Genomic DNA, 26,429 nt, shown 5'->3' on the forward strand with positions numbered 1-26,429 from the left:
TTGGAGAGAGGGATGTGCATACATACAGGCAATGTCAGTGATCTGGAGGAGTTTGAGCCACTTCCACACAGTCTAAATTCCTTACTTATTCCTGTGCTTTTTCAGATTCAGGTGAAGGGCTGTGATCCCTGTGAGCTGGTTTATCTTCCAGCAAAGTTATTCAGAGCCTAAGTGATGCTCTCATAATTGGACTGTGTTGCCTACCTTAAAAGAGGTTGCTGCATTCACACTGCATGTTAAGAAGATTCCAAAGGAGTGCGCCCTGCTAAACCATGCCTGAATGTTGTCCCAGAGGGTACTGGTGAATCAGGGAACACACTTACTGTTTAACAGCATTGTTATGGGATGATGCTGAGGCCACTACCCCGGCTTATTCAAAGCATCACTCCTGTCACCGTGATGCTGGAGATTCCTTGTAATTGTCCCAGCAGCCAAAGCTGCCAGGAGCTCAGAGTCCCCTGCAGTAATTCCTCTTCATCCACCCTCTTTTCTTTCCCTGTAGGCTCCAGGCGCAGAGACCAGCTGGAAATGTCCCAAACGACTACCGAACAATACAGATACAAAGCCGGCTTCCTCCTTCACCAAGTTCCACATCTCTTTCTCCACGGAGCAGCACGCAGAGGTCCAGCTACGCATCCCCTCGGAGCCCTGTCCTTCCTTCCAAAACCCCCAGTGCTTCCCCAAGAAGCCAGTTGCTGCCTCGGAGGGGAAGCCCTTCTCCGTGCAGGCAGCATAAGCCAGGGACTGCTCTCCAGCGAGTTCCACCTTCCCCCCGACCTCAGCCCCAGGCTCAGGCCCTGGGGCCAACAGGAGACTCCCTGCCCTCTCCTGGCACGGCCAAAAAACGGCAAAGAGGAAAAACCCAGACTCAGAGTCCAGCAACCAAAGGAAAGCAGGTGTCCCTGGAAAGTAAGGCAGCTGCCAGATAATGATCTTCTGCCAACCCAACAGACTGGGTAACTTCTGCATATAGTATACACTTGAGATGCTGCAGCACAGCCTTCCATGCCGGAACCACGAGTGTATAGCAGTAGCTGTACTTCAATGCTTCACTCACTCTCACCCCACACAGTTGCGATCAGCTCCCACAGGCCTGAGAGCCTCTGAGCCACAGAGCCCTCTTTGAGGGAAACATCCAGTCCGCAGCTCACGCTTGCTAATGCACAGCGACCCTGGCAGCCTGCCTAGTGCCTGACCCCCCTACTCCCCAGGCAATCCCCTCTCTCTGTTGGCAATACCTGTCGCCAGTAGTGACCCTGGCTTTGGAAAGAGGAGTGGAAGTGATGAGAGCCTGCTGGGGAGGAAGGCTCCTGTCCTGCAGGCAGCCCTTGCTCTCTCTTTGCTGGGAAACCACCAGCCCTGGCTGCCAACAGCCGAGTGTTGGCTCCTCTCCTGCAACTTGTGTTAGTGAGGGCTTGTCACCAGCCCAGCTCAGAGTGATGGGTGTGTTGTCATGTGCTGAGAGAAGGGCAGGAGAGGGCTGGAGGAGCTATGCTCTCCTTTTTCCACAAGGGCCTCTGCAGGCAGGAGTGGGGCACAGGCAGCCCTTGTAGATGCTCCTGCCTGTTCCAGGGTGTCCTGCAGAGCTGTTTCAGCAGCTGCTTGTGGGGCAGGTATTGAGTTGAAAGTAGGGATGTATGGGCAGCTTGCTGGGAAATCCAGAGCACTAGCATGTGATGTGGAAGGGAGCACTCTGTCTCAGATACTGAACTGTGACCTGTGGAGACCACATCATCTGACATGGGTGATTCCTCTCAGCCTGAGTGTGGTTGGTGCCACGGTTCTGTAGGCCACCCAAACACAGCTCCATCCTGAAGATGTGAATAGTCACTGGATGCCTTCAGCTCGGGTGCCTCTTGCACCTAAATTCCTTGTGCTTTATTGTCATGCTCTTGGTGTTTGTGAATTTTGGCACTGTTGTTGAAGGTTCCCTTACACAGCAGGGCGGGAAGTAATTATCCTGTAGTATACTCTAAAGCTGCTGCTTTGCAAGGAGAGCTTTGCTGGTACGCCGTGGGTATCCTGTGCATTTCTCATCGGGATATTGGGTTTATGTCCTCGTGCTCAGCTCTTCCACACATTGCCTAACAACCAACAATGTGAACACAAAAGCAAGGGCTGTGCTCTTAAATAATATTACCAAAACGTAAGCGTAGCTCTCACTTAGCACGCCAACTTTTTTGCTCCCTGACTAATTAGGGTGGTTTGAAAATTCAAGCCAGGAGGACTGATAACTGCCAGAGCCTGATAAGAGCTTGAAATGGTCACAAATTCTTCCCTGCATTGCATAGGGGGAAACAATGTAGACCCAAATCCTTGGGGCTTCATGCCACTGTCACACCTAAAAGAAGTTTTGCATAAGGCAGAACAAAACAATGGCTGCTCTGCCCACCAACTCCTGCAGCTGCAACTAGCAGCTTCAGAAAAGATTTGCAGACAAAAAAGCTTGATGGAAGAATTCTATGGTAGTAACTGACTCATTTGAATGTATTTACAGTCACATTCATGGTCATCCAGTCCAAGGAATCCCAAGGTTCTGTTTCAGAGTGGTTCTACAGGAACATGCATGGATCATGAGAGCTGTGACAGAGTGGCAGGGAGAACAGCCTGGGACATCAGAATAGGGAAATGTCTGGAAACAAGTGATGGGAATTACCTCTCTACACAACAGTTCCAATGTTGACAATGCTAGGAACTTATTTCAAGTTCCTAGCATATAGTTCAAAATGATTGGTGTTTTCTTTAAAAGTCATTCACCCTTGTAGAGTAAGAAGCAGAGCTTCTCATCCGAGAACAAATCCCAGCTCTCATATTTGCAGAGATGCGCTGGGAATTCCACGCTCAGGCTGTGGTTTGAGGGACTGAGATGACTTAGCCGATAATGGCAGGGGTCCCTCCAAGTTGCAGTCCCCTCCCTTACCCTAGGGCAACTGTTCAGTGAGGTGGCTGGAGATAGGGATCCAGTGTGACAACAAGTGCTCTGGTTTGCTGGGTTAGTTTTCATCTGTTCATCCATCAGGTTCAGCATTTGGTCACACAAATGTGTCTGCCAAAAGTGGAGGAAAGAGTAGATAGTGAATTCTGCCACTTCTTCTTTGGGCACGATGACTTCATGTGAGTTTGGAGTCTGGTCCAACTGCAGCCTAAATATGTCCTGAGAGTTTTGAAACTAGAAAACAAAATAAACCCAAATACCCAGATTATTTCTGGAAATATAAATGGTAATGGCACTCCTATTAATTTGTCAGCAGACTATTCATTTTAGAGTGCTTAGATAATAAGATTTTGACAGTGTAGCCATTACCAGATACTCTATCAAGGTCTGACATGCACATGCCGAAAAGGCATCAAAGGAGCAGGAAAGGAGTGCTACAGGGCTATTGACAGGATTAGCAAACCCATTTTGTCATGGGAGGCCAGTGAAGCACAATTACTGTATTTGTTCAAGAGAAAGTTTAGATTAGAATTGTCCATGGCCCAGCTGTACCATGTCAAGAAGGAAGTTGAAAGAAGAATGCCAGTGAATGATTTCCAGCATGGGAGACAGCAGCCTCTCTCCATGTTGTGTGATAGAGCTGGGCTGATGCTGCAGCTGGATCTGTAGTACTGTCATGCACTGTCTATCCTGAGTCATCAGATCCAGTGGCATTGAGAGCTGTCTGGCTGCAGCAGGGTTGAAAGCCAGAGCAGGAGCTGCTGGCTGCTGCCAGTGATGGGCTCCCAAGGTTGTTCCTGCATGGTCTGGCTGTCCCCATGTGTCCCACAGGCTTGGAGCTCCAGACTTGTTCCCTTTCCCAGTGGCAAGTGATGCTGTGATGTTACAGGTAAAATGCTTCACGTTGCCTCTTACAGTCTTTCACTATATTATTTTTTACTGAGATTATTTTTTACAGGAGCTCAGTGCTGGGTTTTTTCAGTCAAGTGATTAAAATAATTTGCTCATTTGCTGAATTTGGCAGTGCAAAGAGTCAGGCTTCATGCAAGCACTGCTCAGCAGCCACTAAATGTCAGTACGTTATCAACATTATTCTCAACCAAATCCAAAACACACCACCACACCAGCCACTACAAAGGGAGCTAACTGTACCCCAGCCGAAACCAGGACACTTGTTTCCTGTTCCAGGTGATGGCAGGGACACTCAGGAAAGCCTCTGCCGTGCAAAAGCTGCTCTGGGTCTGTTCACTCTGATTTTCAAAGTTGCGCCCTTCAGAGGTGAGCATGACCCCAGGGACTGCTGCCACTTGGGGCTGCTTGGTTCTCTGGAGAGGAGGATTTTCTGGTGAGCAGGTGGACTGGCAATATTTCCTGTGAAAAGAGTCCTACAAAAGGGGCTGGGAACTGTGGGTCTCTCATCCTGTTCTCTGCCCCACAAACCAGGAGGGCACCTGCCGTAGTCGGGTCGAATGCAGCAGATCATGTTTGAGGGGTTGTTCTGTTAGGGCAGATGGCTGATACAAGATGATGTGGCAAGGGGTGGATCTGAAGGACAGTTCTCAGCACCGAGCTAGTATGACAGTGGATTGTATGAGCAAAAAGAGCACTGGGGCAGCCAAGATAGTTCATGGGATGGCACAGACATGTGGCTGGAGACACTAAGCGGCTTTGGTTGGCAGCACAGACACTGGCTTGTCTTGGTGCAAAAGGTGTTTCAGTTACAGACATTTCTGTATGTCGTGCTTGGGGTTTGCAAGAGGCAGGACACTTGGCTTGTCCTTTCTAAGTAGAGAGTATTACTATATATATATATATATATAAAATTATAAGAATATAATATAAGTAGCGCCCATTATATATTGTGGCTAAAGGTTGAAAAGGATCCTGCAGCCTTCGGAGAGGCACTGTGTGTCCCCGCTGTGTGCAGGGCTGTCCCTGTGCTGTGGGTGCAGATGGAGGAGCAGGGTACCACCACTGAAGCACATGGGAACTGTGAGGCTCTGCTCACCAGGGGCCAACACACAGTGGTGTGGATGGCCATCCGAACTGTCATAACCATCTTTGTGTGGCGTTGATCTGGGTCTGGAGACTGAGTGGTGGCCCTTCACTAACACAAGCGTGGTTTACCTGGGGTAACAATGTCTTTGGTGTTACTCCTTTCCAACACAGAGCTATTTTCTCAGTGTAAATCTCTGTAATAAGATGGCTCCACATCTGCTTACTGAGCCTGAGCAACTCCAGCAGTAGCTCGATGGCCCCCTAGCACACTTCTTTCTTCCCTGTACAGTTTACTGTCTCATGGCATGATCCCACCTCTATCCCACGTGCAAAGACTTGGATGTCCACCCGAGGCCTTGCTCCACGCATCCACAAACTGCAGTCAAATGAATCTTGCAAACACAATAAAAGTCCCTTTGTGGATCTGATGAGTTTGGTTTCCAACGAGCTTCTTCTGGCTTAACTGAAGTGTGCCCATGCTTGATCTCCTGCATTCACAAAGCATGTGGAAATCACCTGGGCACCTGTGATCACATCTGTTTCCCAGCAGTTGCACACAAGGGGAGAGCTTGGGTTCCTGCTCAGGTCCTTCTCTCTTCTGTGTGCTGTGTCACCAACAGCAGGGTGGGTGCCCACGTGCTGCCTGCTTCCTGGCTCCAGGGTCCTCTGCAGAACCCCGAACGGCTTTTTGCTCTCCCTCAGCCTCTTGCTGACCACTAAAGGGCTGGGACTGCACTAGCAGGAAAGCAGAACCAGCTGACATTCAGATAAGTTGGCAGCGTCTCTATGAGCTTTGGGTCTTGCATCTTTGTGAGGCTAGAAAATAGCCCTGGTTGCAGGCTGCATTGATCCATGGTCCCAGGCACAGCCAGGACTCTACGAAATGGCAGCAATTTGCACAGTACAGCTCTCCCATCCTCTCATTTGTAACTTCCCTTCTCTAGTAAACCTGGTCTGCAGTCACTCTTTGACCCCTGCAGATCAGTCCCTCCCCGTCTGGGTATTCATAGCCCTCCTGGATGTCTGGACAACTCAAGGAATACCTGGCCCCTTTGCAGGCTGCTGCTCTGGGATATGAGGAGCATTTGCCCTTCTATTTCTGGAGCTGCAAACGTCTGCAGAGCAGGTTTAAGGCAGACATTGATGCCTTATGTGCTAAAAGGAAGAAGGGAGCTACCACAGCAGATCCACTGGGTTCCTGGCAGGGACCGAGGTGTGAGCACATCCTCCCTTTAGCTCCTGAACCAGAATGAGCAGAAGGGCTGAGATTTCAGCTTGCCTCACCTCTGCCCCAGCTGCAAGGAGGAGGCAGGAGCTGGTGGCACTCAGGGACATGGCTGCCAAGGCAGAGGCTCCCAGACTGGCATCTGCAGGTGGTGTGAAGAGCTCTGCAGGACATGGGGTTAGGCAAGGAGTCCGCATTTTAAACCAGCCCATGCATGAGAACCGGTGTCAGGGACACTGCTGTCCTGTGCAACCTGGGCTGCTGCTTCTCCAGACAGGAATTGGAGCTGAAAACGCAGATAATTTTGTAAATCTCCTTTTAACACATTAGCATGGGACTCTACACTCAGACATCACAGCTGGCGCACTGGCGTTGATTTCCTTCACCTCCAACACAGTCCGACGAAGCCTTTTGGCCCGGAGACAGGACTCTTGCTCCTTGGTACTGTCTGGGAACGTGACTGGGTCCCAAGGCTGAATCTCTCTACATATCTCCTTCGCATTCTTTAGGAAAGCAGCTCGAGAATGTTTACACACTGCAAACAGAATGTACAACTCCGACCAGGAACCACAATCCGGTTCAACTGCATGGCAAATTTCTTGGCCATCGAATCTGGCATGCATCACAGAGGCCCCGTCTGTGTACAGATCCACCTGGCATTGCTCATACCTTCAGATCACGTCTTAAAAAGAATATACGATGATGCCATTTCTTGTTCATACCAGACACAGTTGTCATTAGATTTGTTATTAACGGGGGGATTCTTGATCATGCCATTAAAAGCCTGTCTACCTTTTCACTGGTGTCTTCTCCCATTTATTGGTGTTGCAGAGAGAAGCAGAAAAATCTCACCTGAATTTTTGCTCCCCCTCAGCTCAGGCTGCCCAGGACCCCATCCAGCCTGGCCTGGAGCACCTCCAGGGATGGGGCACCACAACTTCTCTGGGCAGCTGTGCCGGGACCTCATTGCCCTCTGAGTAAAGAATGTCCTCCTCACAACTGACCTACACTTCCCCTCTTTGTGACTGTGACTAGTGCTGAAATACCTCACTGAAACATGTGAGTACATGGTAAAATTTCCCAGCTGGTGTAACATACTGAGTGTTTGCTTGGAGGCTTCAGATGACAACAAAACTACAGGATAAGAATGTAATTTGTAGCAGTCACTGTGACTTTATGGAACTTGACTTTGTTAGGCAAATGTGGTAGCACTTTCTTTTATATATCACCTGTCTAATCTTACATATCATTTGACTAAATATCTCCAACAGCCTCTTTTCCCTCTGATTCTTTACACTGAGCTGCACCTCTCACAGATAGGAGCTACCAGTCCCAGAAGGGCCCCAGCACACAGCTGGGATAAAGCAGCCCCTCATAACCCAATTAAGGAGCAGTGAGGAGCAGGAGCTTGGCCTCCTTTGAATAGGCTGAGTTTTCTGACAGGAGAACACCTGCAGCTCTTCTCAGCTTTAAAGAACTGTGAAAAATCAGTGAGAGTACAGAAAAGAAGAAAAGTGCTCCCTTGGAAAGATGATCTTATGATGACAGGTTTTAATCTTTCTCCCATAGCCCAGAAAGCACAGTTAGTTGGCTGTGGTGCCGAATCTAAATCCACAGAAAGAAGCACTGGGCTCTACAAAGCCCATGTCAGGAACAGGCAGATGAAATCTGAGCAGTCTCCAGAGAAATGCTGAAGTGATTGTCATCTGCATGGTTCTGGCTGATGGAGGAAGAGGTAGGAGGCAGCAGTTAGGCTGGTAGGAGGTTTAAAGAGCAGCATTCCAACAGCCACATTCCCTGATGTACTCTGAAGGCCACAGGCAGGACAGATGGATGGGCAGCCCAACACAGGGTGCAAAGTTGTGAAGACTGTCTGAGAAGACTAGGTGTGAAGAAGTTGAAATGAATGACTGAGAAGGCTTTGAGGTAAGGACCAGCTGGGAATGGCCTAGGAAGAGAGGGGAAGGCTGAGCAGAGATGTGGAGTTATTGGGATGCAGTGAGCCATGTGGGCAGGGAAACTCCCCAGACTGGGTGTCAGACCTCGCTTTGCTTGCTCTGTCATCTCGTACAAATCACTCTTGGCAGCCACTCAGCCTAGCTCCTGCTTCAGTGGAAGAAAGTGTGTGACTATGTACTTTCACACCCACACCTTTACTGTCTGCACAGGGTTTCCAAAAATAACTTTCTAACCAGCACTAAATCCTGCCCTAAGCTCCCTCAACAGCATTACATGACTGTTTGAGGTAAAATCCTGCTGTTAATTTCAGTTGCAATATATTAGGGACACTAAAGTGTCTTCACTGCCCTGCACAGCCTCACCTGCCACCCATTCCTCCTGTGCCCAGGAGCCCACTAAAGACCTGAGTCCTCTGTCTCCAGCCCCTTCTGCTCCAGACTGGGCTCTCTGGTTGGTCCCATGTCCCAGCTCATCCCCTGGCTGTGTCTGGGGTTGCTGATGGACCTGGCTCCCAGTTCAGCTCCTCTGGCTGTTCTGAGAGCCTATGGGACCACACTCTGTTGGCCGTTGAAGAATATTTCCTCTCCACCTGTAGCTGGCCTTCTGAAACAGAGAAGAAAGATTGCTGAAGAAAATGGAATGGATGTGAAGCTTCTGTTTTCATACGTGAGCAGTCAGCGTGATCTCGCTGCTACCAGGCAGGTCCAAGCCACATGAGACAGGTCCAGGGTCTAGAGCCAAGTCGTAGGGCAGAGTCACAGCAGTTGTACGTGCCGTGTTCACTAACTACATGTAGTGACCCGCTACGAGAACATGTTTGGGTTAGAGAAATACAGCAGTCAAGTAATATGTTCTTAGCAATTGTGGTGTGAAGAGGAGAGCTCCAGGGGTTGCAGAGCAATAGACTGTAACCTCATTCTGATGGGGAGGCTGGATTTGCTCTGCAGTTTAAATACGCAACAGCATATCAATGAGAATCCCTGTTCCTTGCTCTTAGAAAACCAGTGGTGAAGAAAAACGATTTGCCCTTTAGTTCAACTTGAGCTTAAACAGTAACCCTGGAGCGATGGTGCTGTCGGGTGACCCTGTTCCACTCCCACCTAATTTCCCTGCTCCCACCCAAAGATGAGCACTGATACACTCGGTAGTGCAGACTGGGGCAGCATGTTAGTTAAACATGGATGACCAGGAATGCTGCTGAGACAAGCAAAGATCTCCTGAGGCCACACACAGCATGCCATCCTTTGTCTTATAAGCCTGAACCTGAGCATTCAGCCACAACCAGAGAGGTCCTAAGAAGAACTGCTTCAGCCCTTCTTACCTCTACCTGCTGCTCTGCAGCCCTTTGTTCTCTGGCCCACTACAGCCTCAGGGCAGGTGCCTGCCTGCATCAGCACCCCTGAACACTCAAGACCACAGGATTGCTGTAGGAGGGAGGATCATCCAGCAATCCTCCAGCTGGGTCTCTACTGGACAGGGAAAAGGGTGGGCAGCTCCTGACTGACCTGAAGTACCTAGAGCTGCTAGACTTCTTTGTCCCTGTCATGGAGTAGGAATTGTCCTTTGAACCACGCTGTTGTGTGACCCAAGCTGCACCAGCTCTGTTGCTGCATCAAGGCTTTTGCCCAGCAGCTGTGCAATATGCAACTCATAAAGTTATATGTGGTACATACTCTTTGTCAACTTTGACCTTTGTTGACATGTTTCTCCAACTAACTTTCAGCTTCTCATGTGCATGGTTTGTTCTTGTTCTGTAGTGACTCTGGCTGAATAAAGAGCCCATGGTCCTGGCTAAGAGCACACATAGAAATGCAAATTAAAGACCCATCTCTTCCAGGAGTTCTTTCTGGTGGCGGTGGGAGAGCCGTGGTATGAAGCCCCAGTGGCAGCAGTACCTCTGACCCTGCTGAGGGCTGTAGGTCCCTCACTGGGTTGTTGTATTGATCCCCAACCAATTGGTCTCTGTTCAGAGACACATTTCTCATTTCTTCTGGGTGCCCTGTCCTCTGCATACCCCTTACTCCCAGGTCATGACTTGAGACAAGCCATACTAAGAACACAACTGATGCACAGCAATCATGCTTTGGTGCTCACAGGCATCCTCCATGCTGGGGGGCACCACTGCACTCCTGGGGGTACGTTTTCTGTCCAGTTGTGCAGGCTGGTGATCAGCTCACACAACACAGAGCGTGTTGCTGTGCCTGAGAAAGCAGAGTGTGATGTCCCCGCACCAGAAACGACGGTGCTCTTCCCACAGCTTTTCCCAATGTGGCTCTCCTCCCTCAAAAACCACCACAGGAGGAAAGGACTTAAAAAAAAAAAAAAAGAAAAAAAAAAAAAGGTGCTTTGTACTGGATCTGCTTGAAATAGATGTGTATGCACACGGAATGACTTGGAATGATTTCTTTGGCTCTACCCCAAATTGAGAGTTTCACTGTGACTTTTGAAAGCCTTGCTGTGAGATCTCAAAGTCCAAGGAAGTGGCTGTATGAAAAGCCATGGGAAGCTGAGCTCCAAGGACAGAGACAACTTCTCAAGCTCATGTTGCTGCTCCTTGGTACATAGCTGCTCTGAATGAGCAAACTCTGTAGAAAAGATGAAATTTGAAGATCTCTTACTGGAAACTGGTGGCTTTGGCAGATTTCAGATTTTGATTTTGTTAATCCTCTGCCTCCCAAGAATCAACCTTCCCATGCATTTCCTATTGCACAACTTTCTTGCTGCTACTCCCTCTCACCATTGTGCAATTCCGCATCAGGAAGAATTTGTGAACCTCACCACGGAGGAAATTCTGCTCATCAGCATCCCCCGGGAGCCAGATGGCACCTTCAGGTCCTGTGAGATGTTCTCACAGCCTCAGTTTCACCTACTTCTCAATTCCTCTCTGCAACCAGACAACGACTCCATCACCCAGGACTGCCAGTACGGGTGGGTCTACGACCACTCACAGTTCACCTCCACCATCTCCACTGAGGTAACCCCTGGCCTGTGATTTAGCTGAAAATGAAATTAGCTCAGTGTTTTGAGGAGATGAAGAGGTGTTCACAGGGTGCACAGAATCGAAGGGGAATCTTTGCATTTTAACCAGTGGAAAGTACTTGCTTAGAGAAGATGGCTTGGGATGGGGAAGTTCTCTTGAGCTCAGAGGTAGATACCAACATTTCTCATAATGAGCACCTCCAGGTGATTGAGAGACTGGGGGTGTGGGGAGGAGAGACTACTATGGGATTTTCTTTGCTTGGGCCATGTGGCATTGGCACAGGATCACAGCCTGTAAGGATGTCGTCTGACTGTGGCTTTCTTGATTTTCCAAGCACTTTGTTACTTCCCTTGTCTGCCTCTCCTCTCTGGTCTCCTGCTCCCTTGCTTCTCCCCAAGATCAAGCAGCCTTTCTCAATTTCCCTGCTTGTTCTATTCCTGCCCTTCAATATATCTTTGGTGTTTTACATTTGTTGACTATGTGACTTGATGGGAAGCAGACCTCAGCAAAGCTGTTGACTCACAGTGACTTTATCCTTCTAGAAGACAATTCTCAGATTTAGGAGTCCATCAGTCCAGTTGTCACCAGAGTGCCCACGAAATGTGCTCTTGGAGGGCTCCTGGTGAGGTGCAGCACTCTGGTCAGCCACAACCTTGAGCCTGCCCAAGGTCCCTGCCCATCAAACATTAACCACCAACCTTCTGAAATGCTTCGTTAGGGCTAACAGTGATACCTCTGGGTGTTAAAGCTTTACCTGCAAGCTGTAGCTTTTCCTCTTGGAAAGGCAGCCCAAAGCACAGTAGGTCTTAGGGAAGGGAACACTTTGGTCAGACAAAAGGGAAATGGTTGGTTCAGAAACAACATCAGCTGGCCATGCTTTCACTGAGACAAGTCTTATCCTAGAGCCAATACCTCCTCCCCACCGCTCAACCTCTAGTTTTGGCAAGCATAGAGATGGATGTTGGGAGTGCACCAGGTCTGCACCTGATTTCCACACTGTAAAGCACTCTTGGAGAAAAAGGCAGAATAAATGCTCTGCTTCAGAGGCACTCAGGACTCAGAGCCTTATGACAGTGCACTCAGGGTGCCGTGGCTTCAGGCTGTGTTCATGAGACCATGGACTTTCTGTGGAGTCTTTCTGTCTTGCAGCCAAAAAGGTTGTTCAAGGTCTGGCTGGCCTTGTCAGAGAGGCTGCAAGGCTGGGTTGATGATTAAGTTAAGTTTTGTCAAGTTACACACATATGAAAAATTAACTCTGCAGCTTGGTCAGAGCATTCTCTAATGATCAGCAACATTTGCACCTCCAAGGAAGAAAAATGATGCTAATTAACTCAATTAAGAAGAGTGCCTAGACCACTCTCTCCATAGAAATAAGTAAGTTATAAGCATCAGGAGTGAGTCTGACTCCCCTCTGTCTTCCTTTCTCCCTGCACAGACTACTTGGAGGAAATTGGTCAGGGCAACAGTAACTGGATATCAAGATGTCATTCTATAATGAACACTGTAGCACAAAGAATCAGAGAATTGTTTAGGTTGCAAAAAGAACCTGAAGATCACTAAGCCCAAACATCACCCTGACCTACCCAGTCCCAACACTAAATCATGTCCCTCAGTGCCACATCCACATGTCTGTTGATTAACCCCATCACTGCCCTGGGCAGTCCATTCCACTGCCTGACCACCCTCTCTGAGAAGAAATTTTTCCTGATATCCCAACTAAACTGCATCTGGTTCAACTTGGGAAGGGGTTTGAAGGGGGACAGAGGCTGAACTGGGCACTCAGTGTCACTTTGGCCTTGTGTTTCAGTGGGACCTCGTGTGTGAGCAGCGTGGACTGAACCAGGCGACCGCGACCTTCTTCTTCGTTGGCGTCACGATGGGGGCTGTGGTCTTTGGATACCTTTCGGACAGGTTTGACCCTCTCAGGCTGTCCAACAAGGCTGAAGTTTCCTGGCAAGGCCTTCACACACATGTGACTTGCAAAAGCAATGAGAGGGGCAGAAAAAGGAGAAAACACAGTCGTAAAGGGAGAACTCAGTCTTCGATATCCAAACTGGATTAAAGTCATACTGAGAAGCAATGCAAGGGCTAAATGCTGAGTTAGAGTTGTGGATTGCTTCATGGGGCACTCAGTTAGGAGCCCACATGAGAAGCTGCTCTGGCCATGGTGAGGATAAGGTGCATTGCAACAATGACAGTAGCACTGGGGTCAGAATTGCTGCATCCACTGTCTGCAAGATATTTCAGGAAAGGTAACTGCTTGAAAAGGAGAAAGATGATTAAAACAAAGCTGAAACAAGCAGCTGAGAGTTAAATCCTGACAAACTATCTGGAAATTATCTAAGGATACACAAGTGAGGGGCTCAAAGCAAATACATGTCAAGTCCAAAAAAGGTCTCAAGACAGAAAAACTGTCATTACTAGAGAAGCAGGTTAAAGCAGGGAGGCACTCCTCAAGGAAGAGCTAAGACCTTGGCGTGATAAGGAAAATAGGAGCAAATCTTTTCTCCCTGGTTAGAATGTAAGGGGGAATGTAAAGGGGAAAAAAAGTCTGAGTAACAACCTAGAATGGGCATCAATTAAGAAATCAAATATTTTTGCAAATAGCAGAACCTACCACCGAATATGCAGAGCAAGCATGCAATCAGGATGTGCTGTTCTCTCTACACTATTCAATATTTAATGGCTGTGTTTCCTGTGCAGGAAACTATTTGATTCCCTCCTGATTTCCTTTCTCTGGGACCAAAGGAACATTAGGGCGAGGCAGGCTGCAAAATCACTTCACAGCAGAAGGGAAACTAGGTGCACCATACAAAGTGGCCATCACTTCTGTATCTTTTCTTCTATCTGTTTCAAATCAGTTTTTATACAGGTCCCCAAGAAAGACCTTGGGAACTGCCAGCCAGGCAGCCTGGCATCTAGCTCTTACGAGTGAATTGGTAGAAACAGTTCTGAAGGGCTGAGCCAGTGGCCATAGGACTTCTATTTCTCTTTTGCATAAGATTCATACCGTACAAACAGATTGGATTTCTTTGAAGATGTTCACAGGTGTGTGAACAGAGGAGATATCATCTATAAGAGGTTTCCTTTCAAAAGGCTTCAAAAGAAACTGAGCAAGACAGGATGTTCCTGCTTGGCTAAATAATTGATCAAAAGCAGGGAAGGAACAGGGAGGCGTAAGCATTGAGTTGTTACAGTGAAGGGACATCTCTGGGGACCTGTTAATTGGATGTGTGCTCTTCAGCATATTCATAAAGGAATGGAGTGGGGAGGGGGTGCTGAGTGACCGGGCTGGTAGAGACAAAATCTGAGTGTGAAGAACTACAGAAGGATGATACAGAGCTCTGTGACTGGGTGTAAGCATTAAAAGACACGATTTCAGGGTAGGTTAATGTAAAACAAAGAAAGAAATGCATCCAGCTTCACATGTAAAATAGAGCTGTCCATAGTGGCACAGGAATAAGACCGAGAAGTTACAATAAAAAGCTCCTGGAAAGTATCTTATAGTCTTAGTATCACCAAGACTGGAAAAGACCTCCTGGATCATCCAGTCCAACCATACACCTACCACCAATATTTCCTCACTAAACCATGTTCCTCAGTACAACATTTAAATGTTTCTTGAACGCCGCCAGGGACAATGACTCTGCCACCTCCCCTGGCAGCCTGTGCCAGTGCCTCACCACTTTTATGGAGAAGAAATTGTTCCTAATATCCAACTTGAACCTCCCTTGGCACAACTTGAGGCCCTCTAGTCCTATCTTCTCAGTGATGAGTAGCAGCTGGGGAAGCAAACACATAATTCAGAATTGTTAGGAAAGGAAACATAAAACTAAAGTGAACATAACCATGCAGAAACATATATATATGTGATGGCCCCACATCTTGAATACCGTGTGCAGTTTTGTTTTCTCTTCAATCTCTTCCCCACCTATACCTACTCTAACCTCCCCAAGGTTATAGCAAAAGGGAAGAAAATGTGACGACAGAAAAGACTAAGTTAAGGATTGACTGCTGAGTAGACAAACCAGGACCTTCAGTTTGCTAAAGAGGAAGATGAAGAGGGTTTGGCAGCCAGCCATGCCTTCGTCAGCAGCCTGACTGCATTGCCATTCTGGGCCATGCTGTAAACCACAGCGAGCGGATCAAGCAGCTTGTGTTGGGTGCCTACAAAACTCCAGATATGGCAATAGGTCTTCCATCTTCTTGGGGTGCTCAGAACTTTATAGTGCATGTTCAGTCCCATTTCTATCATTCCACCTCTCTGCTCTTCATGGTTTCCTCATCTGCAAGATGACATTTCTTTGGCTTCATTCTCATCTCAGCCTCCTCCAGCTGTACCCATCTGAAGTGGAAAGCCAGAAATGCTTAGGGGATTTTTCAGCTCAAGAAGTGACCATTTACTCCTGCCATCTGGCTATTAATGTATTGTTTACCCATGCAAAGGCTTCCTCTCCTCTCCTGTAACAGCTTAGTTTCTATAAGAACCTCTGGTTGGAGGGTGGTTACGGCTGCTTTGAGAAATCCAAGCATTCTAAATCAATCAGAACTTTCTCATTACATTTGACTTCTCCTGCAGTGAACTTCAACAGATAATGAACATTTTCTTTACAAAAGTCATGCTGATACCTGCAGCATTTGCTTATCTGTGTCAACGAATTCTAGTCTTTAACATTATCTTTACCCACTTAATCAGTATCAATACTAGATCTGTTAAACCTCAGATTCATGCCCTCACATCTCTCCTCAGAACACTGTAAAAGCAGCCTTTCTCTTCTCTAATAGAGAAGAGGTCCAACTCCCCTGTGCAAATTGTAAATCACGTACTGCACCTCTAGTGCTTCAGGCTGAGAGACATCTGGTCCTGCCATTTTGCTACAGCTCAGGTTCGTTCTAATCCAAGCTTCCACAGACTGCTCTTGAGAACACTTCTGCTGACAAATCTTACCCCACAAGACCCTCCAACCCTTTACTGAGAACATATCTATGCCAAAGAGCAGAAATCTGGAAAAAAAAACAAAATTCTGTTATTACCTGTTCTTGTTCAGATTCTCCTTTTGTACCTTTGTTATTGTATCTCATTGGCTGCATCACGCTCTGGCAGACTCCCAGATTGGGATATTTATGAAAATTGCTTTTTTATTCATTTTTATCCTTGCACAGTTTGCTCTTTTTATTATATTTTCCACATATAAACATTCAGAGGTTGGGCTTTTCCATTTCTCTCTCTCTTTGAAGGCAGTTTTAACCGCATTACTTCTGGCAGCCTCCTTGTAGCAGTTCGATCCTGTCAGCTTCTCTCTGGTTCCGTTAGCAGGTGGTGTGCATTTGCTGCGAGAGTCTACTAATGGGTCCATAAATAGCAGCCTTGTGCTCTGCAGGGAATTTTATATTTTGATATGTTCCTTACTGTATTTTTGAACCATATCTTAATTTCAAAAATTTATTTTTGTTAGCACTTACAATTTTGGAAATGGGATCCAGCACTGGTGAGTTACTGGATGCTTGCTGCACTGACCCAGGTGCATCTGTATAAATTTTACAGTAGATCCAGAAAACTGCCTAGGCTATCACAAAGAGTTGATTCTTCTCCAGCAGACGTGTTAACTAGCTGCTGCATGAAGTTACCTGTGACTGTTCTTAAGAATGTTATGGTGTTACTATGTCCCAGCACATCATTTCACCCCCTGGTGTAAAGGTCCTTGCCACCATCCCTATCAGGTGGCCACTGGGAGAATGCCAGAATCAGTCCCTACAGACTGAATGTGACCTGTTGACAGATTTAATTACTAGGCCAGTTTCAAACCATCACATGCGGGGCTGATATTTGCTGGAAGGTCCTCTCTGCTTTTGGATTTGTCAAAATTTTCATTGAAATCCCAACCTTATGCTCCATGTTGAATTTTACATTTCCACAGTTTGTGTAGAAACACATATGCACATTGTTGGCGTGAGAGTGAATGCCTAAGCACATCTACATGTATCTGAATTCCTATATTTCTCTACACTCTCCCCACAGGACTCTGCACAGGGTCAGGTCATACAACTTCCAAAATCCTTGAGGAGCAACCTCAGCATGCATGTTCAAGCTGACATCACTTATTATCATAGTGGCATTGAATGGGGAGCCCAGTATATCATTCTTTTTTATCATTGCTTCTCTTTCCATTGGAGAGACTCATGCCCAGTGATCATGAGGCTTCCTGACCCTTTTAATGGGATCACATCGCTGCAGCACTGGCAATATCCAGCAAATCCCTCCACTCTGGGGTACCACATAATCTTTGCAGTGCAGACTATGTATCAACCTCCTTAAGTCTCTGCTTTGCCTCATTTCAAACCCTATTCCTGGGACACATTTTCAGCCTGTAAATAACCCTCTCTGTGCTTTGATAGGTTCGGCCGGAAATCTATCCTCATGCTGTCACTTGTGATCTCTGTCATATTTGGGATGCTGAGTGCCTGCTCCGTCTCCTACAGCATGCTGGCTGTCACAAGAACCCTCACCGGGGTGGCCCTCAGTGGTGTGTCCCTGATCATCTTGCCTCTGGGTAAGTATGGTGAGGCTGTGGGTGTACAGGGTGCCTACTTCTTCAAAAGAGCAGTTGGGCAGTGGCACAGGCTGCCAGGGAGGTGGTGGAGTCACCATCCCTGGAGGTGTTCAAGAACCACAGAGACGTGGCACTGATGGATGTGATCAGTGGGCATGGTGGGGATGAACAGTGACAGTTGGACATGATGATCTTAGAGGTCTTTTCCAACCTTTATGATTCTATGATTCTGGCCAGTAGTTCCTGTTAATCACCATTCTTAATGCTTTAAAATCTATAGATGAAGTATCCGTCCTTTTCCTCTGATACTGGGTTCTCGTGTTTCACATGCAATTAAAGAAATTCACTGGTTGAGCAGGAGCAGGACGTTGGGTCATTCATAGCATGCTTCTTCCTCTCCAGTCTTAACTTTGCAGCAATTGTTTCCATCATATTCCTTATCTATATTCTTAGAAAGGCTGGAAAGGGAAAGAACATGAAAATAAAATCTCTCAAAGTGAGGCAAACTTGAAGCTAAGAAATTTAAGTAATGACATAATTAAAACAAGCTCCAAACTTCAAGCTACCCAACAGAGCATCAGATGATTTCATAGGTATGTTTAGGATGCCCTGGGCAAGAATCACAATACCTTAGAGAACATTACATGTGCAGCAGAAGTTTCCAGAATTTCTGCAGATACACCCAAAAACAAGCTAAAAATGCTTCAGGAAAGGACAAATACACACAAAGTATTACATGTCCCAAGGCCTATGATGGCACAGTCTGATTGTAAAGGTGATGCCTACAAAACAAAGAAGAGATTGGGAAGGACATTTCTCATTGCTAGATGCTATAGCATGATGTCAAGATCTCTGGAGGAAAATTGACTTAGTTCTCAAATAGAAGCAAGGGAATCTCCCTTTGTTCTGGATTTACATGTGCATTAATATCTATTCCACTAAGGCCAGTTCAGCTTAATTTATGTATACCATATTAATGTTATATTTCTTGAATTTGGAATGATGCATAGGCAGAGAAATTGGAAAGGCAAGATACAACTGCAGAGTTAGATTAAAGATTAGTTTGATGAAGATGACCATTGGATGCTATTGAACAAGATAAAAACATATAATCTAGGGTGTTTCTGGCACCATTGTTGGTATATGTCCAGAATTTCTTCCTTTAAAGCTTCATTTTAGATGTTTTCAGCTTTGTCAGGAGTTGTGGATGAACATTTAAAAAGGGCAAATGTCAGTGGAACTCTCCTGGAGGAAAAGACCAGGGATGTTGCCTCACTTTGCCCTTCTCACAAAGACCTGCAGACCCTCTCCTGGAGAAGCCCTGTGTGACCCAGCTGAACGCTGCCTCCCTCTTACAGGGATGGAGTGGGTGGACACAGAGCACCGCACCTTCTCTGGGGTCCTGACCAGCATCTCCTGGAGCGTAGGAAACATGCTGCTGGGCTTGACAGCATACCTGGTGAGGGAATGGCACTGGCTCTTGGTTGCCGTGACGGGACCTTGTCTTCTGAGCATCGTCTGCCTGTGGTGAGTGCAGCAACCTGTGGCCTGCTGCTGCTGAAACAGGAGCAGGATGCCATTTGTCTTTCTGCCCCATGTATACGGCCAATATTCTAGTATTCATCCTGGAATTGGATCTGGCAACCCTGAAAACCTTCAGAAATGGTGGCCTGGCCTTCCTCAACCTCAGGGTCATTGTTTCGTTCATCTTGGACATCAGTGTGGATCCGGACCCACATTGCAAAAATCTCCCAGGGTAATGGGGAGCTATAGCTGGAAGCCACACAAAATAATCTGACTGATATACACGCAGACCCTAAAATTACATGCATAACTGATAAGCAGAAAAGGTATAAAAATGCAAATGTGACTTTCAGCTGCCTAGAAAGGCATCTACGGGTGATGGTTTACTTGCTTACTATGTCTGTCCATCAGCACGAAGCAGCAGATGAAATAGCTGCACCAACCAAATAGCTACCAACAAAATCTCAAATCATATCTGTGAAAAATGGGATGCATACTGATGCTGTTGTTAAACAATGGCTCAGAAGTAGACGTATCCTTTCAACAGTGATGAATGGTTTCTGGCAGAAAGTAACATCTGATATTTTGCTGATCAGATTCAAGACAATTAAATTTTATGTTCTGCTGACTTTCTGGTTTGAGGTTTTGCTCTTTTTGTAGGACACCTAGTTGTAGAGATTGAATCCTGGGAAATGTTGAAATTCATAGATATATTTGGATCCACCCTTTGAAAAATAGCTATATTTCTTTCCAGTTTGTTAATGCCTTTTATGGTAATGAGTTCTCAAAAAAATTACGCTGTCTGATCAAAATTCAAGCAACCAAGAGGTCAGTGATTGTTGGATAATTAAGTCCCTGAAGAACAGAATAAAACTTAATTTAACACATTCATTATATATTGTTGACACAATACCTGTACTCAGCTGAGACATTAACAGCCAAAAGACATAACATGACTCTGGAGATGGTGGCAAGGAGTGCAAAATGCCACCTTTAATTCTTTATATTTGCCAAAGTATTAACAACTTCTGGGAGGGAGTTGAAAACTTTCCATAGTCCAGTTCTGCAAATGATTTTGCTCTACAGACCCTTTTCAGCTCCAGATTGAATAGATTGAATAGTTCATTGATTTTACAGCAACCTGACTTAGGGCACACAAATCACTAACAGCTTATAAGGAACTCAGTGGGAGAAACTCAGTGAGAGACCTCAGTGAAAGATTTTGACAAACTCATGAGCTCAGTTGATCTTTTACTCAAATATTCCTTCAAGCTTCTAACTGTACTTCAGTTGGGCTATGTTGGAATTTTTGCATATAGTTGGAATGGATCTGACTGTGAAGCATTTCCAGTGTCTCCTGGACACTGACCACAATGCAGCCCCAAAGGGGCCAGCAGGGCTGCACTGTGGCCTGGGGAGATCCAAGGCTGATAGTGCCATGTAGCTCACATGAATTGCAACCAGATGAAAGATCACAGAGAGGAACAAGGAGTTACAGATGCCAGTTTATGACGAGTGGTGGATCTTTTACTGGGACAGATAGAAAAATAAGAGTCACGGGACCCCCACTCAAGGTACATCTGCTAAGTAAACCTCTCCAAGTTGCTAATTAGCTTTGCAGCATTACAGCATCCCTTGTCACTCACTGACTAGCATGGCTTCTTCGCTGGAGGCCGCAGCCACAATGATTTAGACTCCAGTGGATTATCTTTTGCAGAAGGCTTTGACTGTTGTGAACAACAAATAATTTAGCAATTAACAAAGGAAGTAAGAGGTATAATCTCAGTGGGCCCACCAAATCCTTTCTACATAGTAATTTTTAATATTCTAAAATATCAGCATTTAAAGAATCTCAAAAATCATGAATATAAATCTAAATAAATCTATACATCTGAATAAATCTAAATCTAGTGTCTAAATATAAACATTCTGGGGCCAATTTTATTTGTTAAGAGCTTGAAACTTCAACCAGCTCAGAAAATTCAAGCTTTGATCAAAAATCACATTATAAAAATTTTGGCTAGACATATTTCATTTAAGAGACGAGTTCTTAAAGGGTAGAATAGCATGTATGTGTAAAGAGGGTGTCCTACTTGTCTTAATCTCATGCACCACAGTTGTTATTCTCAGTAGAGGGTGAAGTCTGATAGAGAAGATCCCCTCTCTTTGGTCAGGACCATGTATGTGGGGTGGAAAACATGGGGTGCCAAAAGGAATGCTGTCTTCTCTCCTCGCACCAGGTGGGTCCCAGAGTCTGCCCGGTGGCTCATAGCCAACGGCAAAGTGAAACAAGCTCACAAGCATCTGCTTAGATGTGCAAGAATGAATGGAAGGAAAGACTTCACTGTCTCACCGGAGGTGAGAAACTGAAGATCCGGACACATTCTTCCTCCCACATTTTCTCTTTCTCTCTGTTTTGCTTCTACTTTATATCTGAAGTGATGCTTAGTCTGCAGTGAGATCTGTGGGGCACTATGGTCCACAGGATGCCTTAGGCCATTTTGTTTTAGAAAGCATTTACATTCACTGCTAAGGAGACACTCAGCTCATGTAAGACCAGAAACCAACTTCAGTAGGTGGGGAGTCTTTCCATTCATCACTGTCATGGCAAGATGCCTCACTGCACTGGACACTGGACACTGGACTGAGTATGTAGTGAAAGAAGTATAGCTTGAAAAATAAGGAACTGGCACTGGCCAATGCTGACTTTGCTAGGACTCTTTCTGCAACGTGGGATATGTGAGTAAGAGAGGAAAAGGGGCCATGGATGAAAAAAGAGCTCTAAAATGTTAGATAATCTATTAAATGATGTAGGAAGACAAGCTTCTGATAACGAATGCCCAGCAAATTGTTCTGCAATAAGAATATATGGGAAACTGAATGGTTGATAAAATTAGGAAAGGCAACAGACCCCAGTCTGTCTAGGATTTCATGTCTGGATGCTAAATGTACAGCAGCTGAGCTTTTTCCTTCTCGCATCTCCCAGGCTCTTAGAGGAATGACTACAGAGAAAAAGCCAAGAGAGAGTTTCTCCTACATCAGCTTGTTCAGGACACCAGTCCTGCGGAAGATCTCTCTGTGTTCTGGCACAGTGTGGTAAGCAGTGTTACTTTGCACAAGGGATTCATCTGCAATGCCCAGCTGATTTTCCCCTATTTCAATCTCCATACGTTCCTTGCAGGTTTGGTGTTGCCTTCTCTTATTATGGCATGAGTATGAACCTAACTGGCTTTGGGCTGAGCATGTATCTCTCCCAGTTTGTCTTTGGCATCATTGAGATTCCAGCCAAGATCCTCATGTACGTGCTGGTGAATCGAATTGGACGGCGGCACAGCCAGGCGTGGTCACTCATCCTGACTGGACTATGCATAGGAGCCAATATCATCATTCCTAAACGTGAGATGCTCTTCTGCTATATGCTAAAGGGGAGGTATCCATTCTGTGCTGTGCTAGAGAAGGAGAAACATAGATCTTGCCCTATATAGAGACATCTTCCACCTGCAAGGGCATAGTGGGACAAGGCTGCTGATGTGGGTCAGCCCTACTATCTGGAGGCAGCAAATCTTCTCTAGTCACTGTGAAGCACTATAAGGCTAGTGATAACAAGAGGAAGTGCCCATTCTTATTATAGATATTTTCCAATGGGAAATACTGAGACTTAGCCTTCCATCCGTTCAACTTCCACTCAAAATAGCAGACACCAAATTTTCAAACTGATTCAGACTGATTCAGATCTTGGATGCAGCAGCTACAGGGCTCTGAAGCTTCCAGTTCTGTCTCTCAGAGCCTTCTGGCACCTGTAACCACAAGAAACTTCTTCACATTTTTCTTTGACTATTGTTATAAATGTCTTTTCTTTCCTCCCAGCTTTCACTGCTCTACGCTCTGTGATAGCCATTATGGGCAAAGGTTGCTCAGAAGCTGCGTTCACCACTGTCTACCTGTACACCTCTGAGCTCTACCCCACCGTCCTGAGGTAAGAGACAGTGTTGCCTGAGGGCACCGCCAGATCCTTAGTGGAATGTCACCATCTGGTCTTGGCCACTGACACAGCAGGAGGTGCCGTTGGCTAGACTGCAGGACTGATCCCTTGCCTCTAAAAGTAGCAGGTTCTGAGGATTACATCCACCCACAAGAAATGGGCAGAAAGCTATTATTTGCTGATCTGCGATATGGGGGTAGGGGAATGTGTTGAATGGTGAGGAGTATTCTGTGGGACGCAGACTGCCACACAAGATTGACAGCCCTCTGGACATCAGATGATATTAAAGCAAGGATTAAGTAGCCTTTTAGGAGAAAAAAGAGTTCATTTATCTAGTATATCAAATATCTAGTTAATAATGATGTAAAATCACAGACAGGTCCTGGGATCCCTGTTTTACACATGAAATGCCATTCACCCCCTGAAAATTATTAAGTGGAATAAATCCCAGGTCCTGTTTTTGGCCACATCTCCAGACTTTCCTAACTATAGAAGGACCAAAGGTGCTCACAGGAATCTCTAGTGCTCACAGGAATCTCCAGTGCTTGGCATCTGCCTAGAACTACCTGGGAGAGCAGGGACTTAAATTAATCTCAGCAGATAAGAGGACATACTAGAGGGATGTGTAAAAAATGCACTCAGTTTTAGACTTTCAAAGAGAAAACATCTTTAGAGCAGATATTTAGGAACTATTGTCATTATATGAAGACATGGAGAAAAATAAAAAAAATTTTTAAAAAGGTAAAAAAAGTCTGGTAGAGGAAAAATCTAGGGGTGAGAAATCCCAAGATTTTCTCAGCTAGAGATGAGAAATCTCTAGATTCCCCCAAAAATAGGAGAGGGAAGAGGGATTCCATTTTTTATTTTTTTATTTTTTGCAAGGTCTGATATGAAAGAAGTACCCATGTCTTTCTTGAGACTACCACGGTCTCCTACCTTTTCAGGCAGAATGGAATGGGATACACCTCCTTCACGGCACGCCTCGGTGGGTCTTTGGCCCCACTTGTGTTCCTGCTGGATGGTGTGTGGAGGTCTCTGCCTGAAGTGACGTACAGTGGTGTAGCAGTGTTCTGTGGCTCAGTGGCCTTCTTGCTCCCAGAGACACTCAATGTGCGCCTGCCTGAAGGCATTGAGGACATTGAGAAGACACAGTGAGTAAGCTCCATCCTGTTCTGCACAAAGAGTCTGCCAAAAGAGGCAGGGAAATGTCCCGTCTGCCATCTGTAATTCCATATCCATGCGCAGCAGCAGATCAAGTGACACTCCAGCAGGGATTGGGACTGCTAGGCCCTTTGCTCTTCTATCCACCAGCCTAAAAAGCATCTGGGGGTGTCAGCTGGCTGCTGGCTGAACATGAGCCAGCAGTGTGCCCAGGTGGCCAAGAAGGCGAACAGTATCCTGGCTTGTATCAGTAGGAGCTGAGTGGTAAGATGTGACACTGAGGGACACAGTTAACGGGAATGATGGAGGTGGGATGGTGGTTGAACATGATGATCTTAGAGGTCTTTTCCAACCTTGATTCTATGACTCCATGATAGATTCTTTCCTTCCAGAGTGAAAGGACCACTACAAAGCAGTGCTCCTGAGGGCTTGCCATTACAGTCTCTTCTGAAGTGAAGGACTCCATGGAACAGCCATAGACACTGTGAAGGACTGCAAAACTGAGCCGTTATCTGGCCTGCCATTGGATTCTCCTCCTGGTCTCTCTCTGCAGGGAAGTGGGGCTGAGGACATATGTGGAAGGAGGTGGATCATAAAACCAGCTGGAGGGAACCAACCCTGCTCTGTAGAGTGGTCAGGATAAAAAGTGCTCAGGTCTAACAGGATCTGGAAATAAAAGGACTCTAAGTTTGGCTCTTCCAATCTTGGTGGACCAGCAGCACCTTTCAGATCACTGCACAACCTTCCAGAAACTATAGCCCATTTGTTGACAAACCACAAGAAATGTAAAAGAGCAATAAAAACCACTAAGCGTGAATTGTACAAAAACGAATCTTCTTAAATAAATCTAGCTGGATGGGTGAACCATAAATTGTAGCTACAAATACTTCTTGAATGTGGAAGTGGTCTGGAGATTTTCCACACTGAGACTCACAGCTTGCGAAAAGTAAATGCAGTGATTTCACTGAGAATGGGATAACTGTAAGCATTTGCCCCAAATACAAAAAGATATGTATTTTTTGCAGATAGTAGATATCTAGTGCATGTAGTTAAAGGCACTCACGAATGTAATGTTGACAAATTCAGTACTGGACTTCATTCTGCTTACTGGTCTAGCACATCACTCTGAGATTTTGGGAATGCCTTGGCATCTTGCACTTCTGCAGATCACAGAGATGAGGCGCCAGCTATCAATAAACCTGGAATCCTGGCGAAGAGTAATACTCTAAACTAGGAGAAAGCGTGGCCTCAGCATCTGAGTCCCAGACACTCCGCGTTTTAAGGTAAGCCATGCCCAGGTCCATCAGCGCGCACAAAGACGGCTCTGGAAGCAGATGAGGCAGCCCATCAGATCCTAGGTCCAAGAGCGCCTCCTGGTAGAAATACGCTGCATAGCAAAATTTCGGTTGCCACATTTCTGCTTTCAGGTAACAAAAGGAAAGCGAGCTCCTCGGAATCAGCCCGAGACCGAGACGGGAAAAAGAGCGGTTCTCTGTGAGGAGCTGCAGCCGCCACGAGGCCTCCCTCGGCTCCTCTGCTCTGCGCTGAGCAAACCCAGCGGCTTCAGCCGCTTTTTTGGGGCCTTTTCAGGACACAGCAAACAGGCGATGGAGAGACACCAGGGTGCTTTTACGGCGAGGGGACGTGCAATTTGACAGAAGCGTGTTTTCTGGTAGACTTCGGACTATCTGAAGGAAAATGCTCTCGATTTGCTGGAAAGGAGTTGTGATTTCCAGCAACCAACATGAGCACGCCATACTGATGGCATTTTTCTTACAGCGTTCGCAAGGAAAAACGGGGCGCTAACCAAACCAGGAGCTGCTCTCCTTCCTGCCAGCTTTGCTAAGAGGCGCAAACTGCCCGAGCCCAGGACCGGTGAAATGAGGTGACTGCGGTTGGCTGCAGAGCGTGCAGGAGGCAAAAACAAAGACACTCGTTAAGCTTTCGCCCTTTCCCTTCGATCCCCGCACGCTCCTCCCGCCCCCCCCTTCAGCCCGAAGCGCGGGACCCGGTGCCAAAGGAGGCGCTGCCCGCGGCGTCGCCTGGAAACGGGGCCGCATTACGTCACTCCCTGACGTCATCTTCCACGGCTCCGCTTCCGGGTCGCTCAGAGG

The 26,429-nt window shown here is 46.5% G+C and overlaps 2 protein-coding genes across 9 annotated transcripts in view; both read left to right on the forward strand.

The window, feature by feature from the left end:
• The window catches only part of TTBK1 (tau tubulin kinase 1), a 100,518-nt gene extending 93,561 nt beyond the window's left edge, over positions 1–6,957 (forward strand). For all 7 annotated transcript variants that reach the window (XM_085219051.1, XM_085219050.1, XM_085219048.1 and 4 more), the window contains one exon: positions 503–6,957. In XM_085219051.1, the coding sequence (XP_085075177.1) occupies positions 503–929 (427 nt within the window). In that variant the 3' untranslated portion in view covers positions 930–6,957. The remainder of the gene's footprint in view (positions 1–502) is intronic.
• Positions 6,958–10,358: 3,401 nt separating this feature from the next.
• Positions 10,359–24,831, forward strand: SLC22A7 (solute carrier family 22 member 7). Of its 2 annotated transcripts, none has more exons than XM_003203777.5 (10): positions 10,359–11,091; positions 12,905–13,008; positions 17,494–17,648; positions 19,007–19,175; positions 21,413–21,530; positions 22,159–22,268; positions 22,354–22,568; positions 23,040–23,148; positions 24,099–24,305; positions 24,708–24,831. In XM_003203777.5, the coding sequence occupies exons 1-10, from the start codon at positions 10,714–10,716 to the stop codon at positions 24,769–24,771; spliced, it is 1,629 nt and encodes a 542-aa protein (XP_003203825.1). In that variant the 5' UTR covers positions 10,359–10,713; the 3' UTR covers positions 24,772–24,831. The 2 variants fall into 2 exon arrangements, with proteins under 2 accessions (XP_003203825.1, XP_085075188.1); XM_085219062.1 differs by having other exon boundaries at positions 24,693–24,771.
• The last annotated feature ends 1,598 nt before the right edge of the window (positions 24,832–26,429 follow it).

Source organism: Meleagris gallopavo, chromosome 2 (genome assembly GCF_905368555.1).
Source record: "Meleagris gallopavo chromosome 2, MGAL_WU_HG_1.1, whole genome shotgun sequence".
NCBI classification, from domain to species: Eukaryota; Metazoa; Chordata; class Aves; order Galliformes; family Phasianidae; genus Meleagris; species Meleagris gallopavo.

What these genes read in the sequence shown, in the direction of transcription:
- SLC22A7 (XM_085219062.1), top strand. Translation starts at nt 10,714, where the DNA reads ATGAAATTTGAAGATCTCTTACTGGAAACTGGTGGCTTTGGCAGATTT. An exon ending in CAATATCATCATTCCTAAAC is followed by an intron (nt 22,569 to 23,039) that starts GTGAGATGCTCT and finishes CTTTCCTCCCAG; the next exon opens with CTTTCACTGCTCTACGCTCT. An exon ending in GAGGACATTGAGAAGACACA is followed by an intron (nt 24,306 to 24,692) that starts GTGAGTAAGCTC and finishes ACTCCATGATAG; the next exon opens with ATTCTTTCCTTCCAGAGTGA.